At 52.2% G+C, this 8921-nt stretch overlaps 1 protein-coding gene across 1 annotated transcript; it reads right to left on the bottom strand.

Moving 5' to 3' along the window:
- Positions 1-293: 293 nt before the first annotated feature.
- On the bottom strand, positions 294-4060 carry B3GNT6 (UDP-GlcNAc:betaGal beta-1,3-N-acetylglucosaminyltransferase 6). The gene has a single exon (XM_016921662.4). The coding sequence runs from the start codon at positions 2717-2719 to the stop codon at positions 1565-1567; it is 1155 nt and encodes a 384-aa protein (XP_016777151.3). The 5' UTR covers positions 2720-4060; the 3' UTR covers positions 294-1564.
- Between the last annotated feature and the right edge of the window lie 4861 nt (positions 4061-8921).

The following is an 8921-nucleotide window of genomic DNA, read 5'->3' as shown; positions in this document are numbered from 1 at the left end:
GGAGCCTGAAATGCAGGACTGAAGAGTCTGGTCTTCGTCCTGAAGGCAGGGAAGGACCTTTGGCCAGTCTCCTGACTTTCTGCCCCAGCTCTTTCCTCCCTGAAGGTGAGTCCCTCGTGTCCATCTTACATAGTTGGGACCTTGCTGACACACACTTCTGCCTGCCCTTAGGCCGTTTCCTTGATTTTCTATGTTGCCAAGATGACTGGCAGCTGCTGGAGGTCAGGACCACAGCCTGGTTCTCAGAGCCCCAGGCACCAGGTTCCCACCCACCCTTGCAAACTCTCCTTTTTTTTTTTTTTTTTTTTTTGAGATGGAGTCTTGCTCTGTCGCCCAGGCTGGAGTGCAGTGGCACGATCTCGGCTCACTGCAACCTCCGCCTCCCAGGTTCAAGCGATTCTCCTGCCTCAGCCTCCCAAATAGCTGAGATTACAGGCACGAGCCACTACAGCCGGCTAATTTTTGTACTCCTAATAGAGACGGGGTTTCACCATATTGGCCAGGCTGGTCTCGAACTCTTGACCTCGTGATCCGCCCTCCTCAGCCTCCCAAAGTGCTGGGATTACAGGCGTGAGCCACCTCGCCCGGCCCCACAATCTTAACCACTGTCCACTTCGGTCTCAGATCCCCCACCTCCTGAACACAATTCTACACACCTGCCTCCACAGGCTCCCCAACACTGGCCTCCATGTTCCCACCAGCCTTTCTCCACTTCGGACTCCCCGGAACTCCCTGCTGGGTTGTCCAAGGCCCACTGAGCCTGAGGCCCAGACCCCGGCAAGGAGCCTGTCTCTGACCCGTGGGGGTGAGTATTGGCGGGCAGGACCCAACTAGGCCATTAGCTTTGGTTGGGGTGAGTGTGGAGGGGACCACAGTGGTGTGCTGTCTGGGAATGCCATGGCCCTGGATTAGTCACTGTCTGACCGGGCCTCTGGTTTCCACTTTGCACGGTGAAGATTTCTACCTCACGGTGTACTGGGGCAGTGGTGGGAAGAAGGCCACCACATGCGCCTCAGTTGCGTGTTGGCTGACTTCTTGGGGGAGGGGGAAGCGGGATCCACCTGACACCGTCAGCCCAGCTCCAGCTCCACTCACTTGTAAACAGTGGAAATCACAACTGACATTTGTAGGCACATGGCAGGGGGCGCTGATCCTGGCTCCCACGCTCCCAGGTGTCCCTTGCTCCACTGCTCAAGAGGACCCGAGTGTGGGAGCGAGGTGCCCGGAAGTCTTGCAGAGAGGGCGGTGGAGCTGGCTTTGCGAGGATGAAGAAATAGTCTAGCCGAGTGGTCCTCAGGCCTAGCTGCACATTCGCATCACTGGAGGAACTTAAAAAATACTTAACATGTCTGGGTCCACCCCAGACTAATCAAATCGAAACTTCGGGAGATGGAGCCAGGATGTAGGCATTTTCCACACCCCCCACCCCAGCTGATTTCAGTGCGCAGCTGGGGTTCAGGTGCACAGAGCTGGGCAGGATGTAAGGTACCCAGAGCGGGAAAGCTGCCTTCTCAGCATGGACACCGTCATGGTTGGAGGCCCGGGGCTGAAGCCGCCCATGGCCTCAGGAGACCCGGTGTCCCCGGTCACAGCTGAGCGCAGGGCTGTGCAGCGCCTTCCACATGAGCAGCATCTCGTAGGGCGCGAAGCGGTGCACTAGCAGCAACTCACGGTACATGCAGGGGTCGAAGGAGGACTGCTGTGCGCCAGGCAGCTGCACGCCGAAGGGCCGGATGCCCTCGTGGCCGCTGGGCGCCAGGCCGGCGCGCTGCAGACACATGCCCATGTAGGCGTCGTCGATGGGGAAGAGCGGGGTGTGGCGGGCGGCCGCGCGCAGGGCCCGGGCCGTGGGGCCGGACAGGAGGAAGCCGCCGCCGCTGCAGTACACCGGGTAAGCGGACCCGGGGAAGAGCTGCGGCGGCACAAAGTACTTGCTCCAGCTGTCGCGGATGGGCACGGAGCCCTCCATGAGCTGGCCGGAGAACAGGTGGTGGCCGGGTGGCTGCGCCTGCAGGAAGCGGACTACGTTGGCGGTGTGCACGAACACGTCGTCGTCGCCGCTGAGCAGAAAGCGCGCGTGCGGGCAGCGTGCAGCCAGCCAGTCGAGCAAGTGCAGGTGCTTGAGCGTGAGGTTGAGGAAGGTGTCCACGAAGGCCCACTGCAGCACGTCGCCGTGCTCGCGCGCCTCCAGCGCAACCAGCTCCGCCAGCCGCTCCGCGCGCGCCTCGTCCTCGGGGCCCGGGGTGCCCAATAGGAAGAGGCGGCGCACTGGCAGCCCGCCGTAGCTGCGCTCTTGCCCCCACGTGCGCCGGATGAGCTCGCGTCGCTCGTAGTGCTCAGGCGCCGACTTCACCGCCAGGAGCAGGAACACGCCTCGGCCGCCGGCGCACTTGGCCGGTGCGTCCCAAAGCAGCGGGAAGTGGCGGCAGTGGCGGTACCGCAGGAAGTCCTGGATGCGCGCGGGCAGCTGCTCGAAGTCGGCCGTGGCGTTCGCCGAGGCGTTCGCCACGCACGGGGGCCCGGGGACGAGCTCCGAGGGCGGCTCGTCAGCCGCGGGAGCGTCGGTGGGACCCTCTGGCGTCTCCTCCTGCGGGGACCTCTTCTCCCGCGGGGACCTTGGCGCCTGGAGGAACCACTGCTGCAGTGCTAAGAAACTCACGCCCACCAGGAGGCAGGCCAGAGTCTTGGCAGTCAGGGATCTGCGGCAGGGAAAAGCCATCTGTGGGGGAAGCCGAGTCAGAGGTGAGCCGGAAGTCGTCTTTGACACCGGCAGGACACCACCCGTACCCCGTCACTTCTCTCCCAGAACCCAGCTGCAGCCCCTTCTCAACTCTGCTGTTAAGTGGTAAAAAGGAATCAAAATCCAAGATTACACTGACGGTCTCTGGTCTCCCACACTCCGGACCGTTCCTCTGACCTTCAGATTTGTGTCTCTCTTTGCCTCCTGACAACACCGCCCCACAACCCGTCACATAGGCCCAGTGGACTCATCGTCTGAGTCTCCATCTTCCCCTGAACCCATACCCTGCTGTTCCCACCTCCGTTCACCTGACTACTCCAGCCAGAAGCCCCAGCCTTCTTGTCCTTCTCAGCTGCTACCTGCTCTCCGCATCCTGTTGATTCTGCGCCCTACATCCCTCTCATTTATTCCCTCCTGTCCACCTCTGTCCAGCTCGGATCATCTCTAATCACTTCCCCTCGTTGCCTCCCGAGTCGAGGAAGCATGAGGTGATAGCACTGAACTCAGACCCAGAGCCGAATTCTGCCTTCCCCACTTCCCCATCTGCACCGTCTGAACAGTCAGTTCCGATGGCTGGGTCTGAGTGTTCTCATCTGTGACGAAGGGTTAGTGAATTCCTACTGCAGGGCTCTTGTGAGCATGAAATGAGTATGAAGTGGCCAGTGACTGGGTGACACGGGTGATATGACCTTATGGGTGAGATGACCTCCACGGCATCCTCTAGCTCTGCCTCCTCATTCTACCTGCTGGTATTATTTGCTGTTCCCAAACATTCACCTTCAGGCCCTCTCCTGCATGTAGCCTGCCCAGGTGCACCTCAGGCCTGGCTTTTATGAAGACCCCCAGGACGAATCCCAGGTCAGAACAACCTTTCCCGTATTTAACTGTGCCCTGCTAAAAATTCAGTCACATCAGGTTCTGCATCTCAGACCGTTGGCTATTTATTTATTTGAGACAGGGTCTTGCTGTGTCACCCAGGCTGGAGTGCAGTGACACCATCATGACTCACTGCAGTCTTGACCACCTAGGCTCAAGCAGTCCTCCCACTTCAGCTTTTGGAGTAGTTGAGGCGCTCTACAGGAGCACGCCACCACACCTGGGTCATTAAATTTTTTTTTTTTTTTTTTTCTGTAGAGACGGGTTCCCACTATATTGCCCAGTCTGGTCTTGAACTCCTGGGTTCAAGTGATCCTCCCACCTCAGCCCCCGCAAAGTGTTGGGATTACAGGCATGAGCCACTGTGCCCTGTTCCTTCTCCCTCCTTAAAACAGACTCCACACTCTCCTGCCTTTCCTCCTTTCTTTTTGACCATGTTTCTCAGTTCCCTTTGCTCAGTTCCCCCTCTCTAATAACCTCCTCCTCCTCCTCCCCCTCCCCCTCCCCTCCTTCTCCCCCTCCTCCCTCCTCTGTCCTCCCTTCTCTCCCTCCCCCTCCTCCTCCCCCTCCCCCTTGTCCCCTCCCCCTCATTCCCCTCCCCCTCATCCCCCTCCTCCTCCCCCTCCTCCCATATCCCCCTCTTCCCCCTCCTCCCTCTTCCCCCCTCTTCCCCCCCTTCCCCCCCTTCCCCCCCTCCTCTTCTTCTTTCTTCCTTTCTTCTTCTTCTTTTTTTTTGAGACAGGGTCAGACTCTGTCACCCAGGCTGGAATGCAGTGGTGTGATCGTGGCTCACTGCAGCCCGCACTTCCTAGGCTCAGGTGATCCTCCCACCTCAGCTTCCCAAATAGCTGGGACCACAGGCATGTGCCACAGTGCTTGGCTAATTTTTTCTATTTTTTTTGTAGAGACAGTGTCTTGCCATATTGTCCAGGCTTGAGCTCAAACTCTTGGGCTCAAGTGATCCTCCTGCCTTGGCTTCCCAAAGTGCTGGGATTACAGGTGTGAACCACCGCACCTGACCTCTCTAATAATAACCTTTAATAGTGGAAGGCCTCTAGGGCTCTGACTTAGACACTCATTTCACCTTTGTCCAAGATGATCTCCTTCACTGTTAGGACCTCCGAGCTCCAGAGCCACATGTCCATCCAGCCGCCTGACTTAACAGCTCCATAGGGCTGTCCACAGCCACCTTGGATGCTACTTGAACTCTCATCTTCCTCCCCCGAGCTGTCCCGGAGTGCTGCCATCCACTGGGTTGTTCAAGCCAAAAACCTTGCTTGACTCCCTCCTTCCCCTCGTTTCCCCACCCAAGCCCCGTTGATTCTCTCTTCTGCATTTTTCATCAACCTACCTGCTTCCATTCCCTCTATCAACAGGTTGATCCAAACTAACATTCCCGCCTCACATGAAGTAGCGTCCTGCTTGGCGTCTCTACACACCATCTTGCTCTCGGCCGACCTCTCCCCTCCCGCAGCTGGAAAAACCTTTGAATTACGTAGATTTATGCCGCTCCTCATGCTCTTTTCCTTAGCTTCCCTGTGATCCACCTGGCCTTGCCCTCAGCCCAGTGACAGCCTCAGACTGCCAGACCTCTTGCTACCTCAGAGCTTTTCCTTGTGCTGTCCCCCTGCCTGGATTGATGTCTCTCTCCCTGGTCTGTCTACTTAAGAACTCAGTCTCTGGGTCCACTTGACAAGGCATATTCTTGGGGAAGCTTGAATGAAGCCCAGAGGAGACCAGGTACCCTGTTAGACATTCTCAGCATGTGATTTGTTTGAAGATTATCTTCCCTTCTAGGCTGTAAGCATTTTAAGGGTAGGGATCGCACCTGTCTTCACCGTTGTATTACCAGCACCCTGCATAGGTTAGGACAGCCGAGTAGTAGGAAATGCTGGCTGCCTGGATTCAAATTCCACTGCCACTGCTTTCTAGTGTTGTGATTTTGAGCACGTTGACTTAAGCTCTCAAATACCTGCCTCTGAAGAGTTACTGTGAAGACCAAATGATAATGTGTGTAAAGAATTTACTATGGTCCTTGGCACATAGTATTCAGTAAATATTAGCTGTTAGGATTATCAAGGTGCCGATAAATATTTGCTGAAAGACTGCTTTTCGAAGAGTGTGTGCTCAATAAATACTTCCAGGTATTTTGCACATAGGTGTTATCGCACTGAACCCTATTGCTTGTGTATTACAGTCCATACACAATGTCTAGCACAAAGCAGGCATTCAGTGAAAGAATGGGAGCAGTGAACTACAAATGCAAGTGTGAGAACCCTGCAAAAGTGTGGATGTAATCACTGAGTGCTGATAAGAAATACTAGAGTATTATATAGTATATTGCTCTTCACTTATTCCTGCTTCTGTGTTAGAGGCACTGTGAGAAGAGGGCTTGCGAGATAAGCTATGTCTCTTTTACCGTCAACTGTCTACTCAGTGCGCAGTCCTGTGCCTGGCACATTTGGGGAATGCAATTTTTTTTTTCAATGAATGAAAGAATAAAAAAATGAATGAAAACAGAATTTGGAGTCTGAATAACTGAGTTTGAGCCCCAGCTTCTTTCCTGAGTTAATCTCCTAGGTTTCAATATCCTCATTTGAAAAATTGAGAAAGTTAACATTCATTTTTCAATGAAATAAGGAGAGAATCCTGTTTATGTTAACGTCCTACACAAATACTAGTTAAAAAAGTTAAGCATCCCCCATCATTTCTGGAAAGAAAAATAATCTTCTTAATGTAACAATAAATCTTGTTTCAAAGAAGTTTGCATTTACTCTGATAAAACGGATAGAAGATCTTGGATCACAGCCAACTTCTGATGTAAATGAAAAGGTGTTGGGCAAGGCCCTGTTCCCAAGGGCGGTGCTGGCTCGCTCAGCTCTGTTCTTGGATGCCACACTGTGCAGCCTGAGGGCTTTGACTTGCTGTGAAGTATTGGGCATTTCTCTCTATGGTTCTTTTTCATCAGGCATCCTGGAGCCCATGCACCTTAAACTTTCCTAGCCTCTGCTGGCCCTGATCCCTTGTCTCTCAGGACACAGCTCAAATACCACCTCCTCCAGCTCACCTCACGGTAAGTCCAGGTCAACATAACCTGTCTCCTTGTTGATGTCATGGCTGTTGAGTAGCAAGTTTGGTAAAGAGGACAAATCTGCCACTTACTCCATCCCTTTGAACCTCAGGTTCCTTGTTTGTGAGACTTTGGGCAACTCCTTTATCTCAGTGTCTCAGAATTATATGAGTTAATTCATGTAAGGCATTCAGAGCCATGCCTGGCATGTAGTAGGCACCAGAATAACATTAGCAGTTGGCTAACACAGGAGACCATCTTTTTATGGATGAAGTCTAGCCTTCTCACACAGTATGGTATAAAGTTCCTCTTTATAAGCTTTATAAAGTTCCTCTGTGATCCTCTAACTGCAGGCATTTCTCACTCTCTTTATTACCCCACACATATTAACACATCCATTTATTGCTTGCCTTTGCAATGCTATTCACTCTGCCTAGAATTCCCCTTTCTTTTCCTTTTTCTCGACTCAGTGCAACCTCAGGCTCCCGGGTTCAAGTGATTCTCCTGCCTCAGCCTCTCTAGTAGCTGGGATTACAGGCGCCCACCACCATGCCCAGGTAATTTTTATATTTTTAGTAGAGATGAGGTTTTACCATGTTTGCGAGGCTGGTCTCGAACTCCTGACCTCAGGTGAGCCACCCGCCATGGCCTCCCAAAGTGCTGGGATTACAGGCGTGAGCCATCTCGCCTGGCCAGGAATTGTCCCCCTTCTTTTCCCAGGAACTACTTTGGTCATTCCGTCCTCTGGTTTGATGCTGAGATAGATAGCTGGAACACAGAGTCCTGGGCCACCCACCCATTCCATACTATCCCAGGGTATTCCTGGAGGAATATTCATATAGCAGAATATTCATATAGCAGGAAAGGCAAAGAAACCTTTTATTAGCTATTAGGGCCTTGGCCCCAACCCCCAGCATGAAGCCCTGAGCCCTGGGGTCTGCGCTGGACCTGTGCAATAGGGGCATTTCTGTCCTCATTCCTCTCCCCTTGGCCTCCCCCTATTTCTTGCTTGGCACTCTGATTAGAGGGGAATGCGAAGAAGGAAAAATGTACCTCCTTCCCAATAGGAAGAAGCCCAGGCCCCCAGCTTACCTGCAGTCTCTGAGAGAGAAGAAATAGACAGGAGCCATCCCCAGCCTGAGACTAGCCTTTAATCCTTTACTTCACACACTGAGGTTCCACCCAGGCCTGTGGCTTCGTTCAGTCCTCTTGAATCTGACCAATCCGTGACATCACCCCTCCTCCTTAGGGGTAAGGTGAAGAGGGGGAGGGCAGCTACAGGCTTCCTTAGCCACCAGTGACTGCCTGCTTCCTCTTTAAGCTCAAATGTCCTTAGACATTTGTGGGTCCAGTGAATCTCCTTGGAGGAGATTCTCTACTAAAAATATAAAAATTAGCTGGGCATGGTGGTGGGTGCCTGTGATCCCAGCTACTCGGGAGGCTGAGGCAGGAGAATCACTCGAATCCAGGTGCAGTATCGTACCTGTGCTCCTGGAGAAGGTGCATCTTGTCTGTAAAGACAGTGTGTGATGACGGCCCTCATGTGGAGGCCCCCTGCAAGTTGCCTGGAAAAGTGTATTGTGTGCCTTCAGAGGCAGAGGCAAACTGCCTGAAGGGCTGTGGAAATAGGCACAGAAATAACAGGTTGGCCACATCTGTAAGAGTAAAGTATTTATTGTTGTTGATTGAATAAAATCAGTTTAATTTTAATATTAGGTATGGGGCCCTAATGGATGGGATCACAACATTAAGTTATAGTGATCCATCACAGGGTACCATATATACACATTTATATATTTAAAATAGAGATAAAAGCTATATTACATTTATATATTAAAATATATAAATATATTTAAAAATATAAATCTATATTAAAATGTATATACATAAATATATATATATATATTTCCAGATTTGAGCATAGGCAAAATTGGGCTGCTAAATGGAGAAGTAGTAGGGGATAATCACCCTTTTTAAAACTAAGGTTTTTTATAATGAGTTTTAATCCTTGAAGGGCCTGCTTCTACTTATATTGGGCCATATTAACTATAAAATGGGGACTCATGGGGTCCCATTTTATCAAGCCAATTTGCAAATGACAAAGAGACACTTTAATTTTAATTTATTATTATTATTAATATTGAAACAGGGTCTTACTGTGTCTCCCAGGCTGGAGTGCAGGGGCACTATCACGGCTCACTGCAGCCTCAGTCTCCTGGGCTCAGGTGATCCTCC

The sequence above is a fragment of the Pan troglodytes genome, chromosome 9, assembly GCF_028858775.2.
Source record: "Pan troglodytes isolate AG18354 chromosome 9, NHGRI_mPanTro3-v2.0_pri, whole genome shotgun sequence".
NCBI classification, from domain to species: Eukaryota; Metazoa; Chordata; class Mammalia; order Primates; family Hominidae; genus Pan; species Pan troglodytes.
The sequence above is the reverse complement of the archived record's forward strand: the minus strand, read 5'-3'. Positions and strand labels throughout refer to the sequence as shown.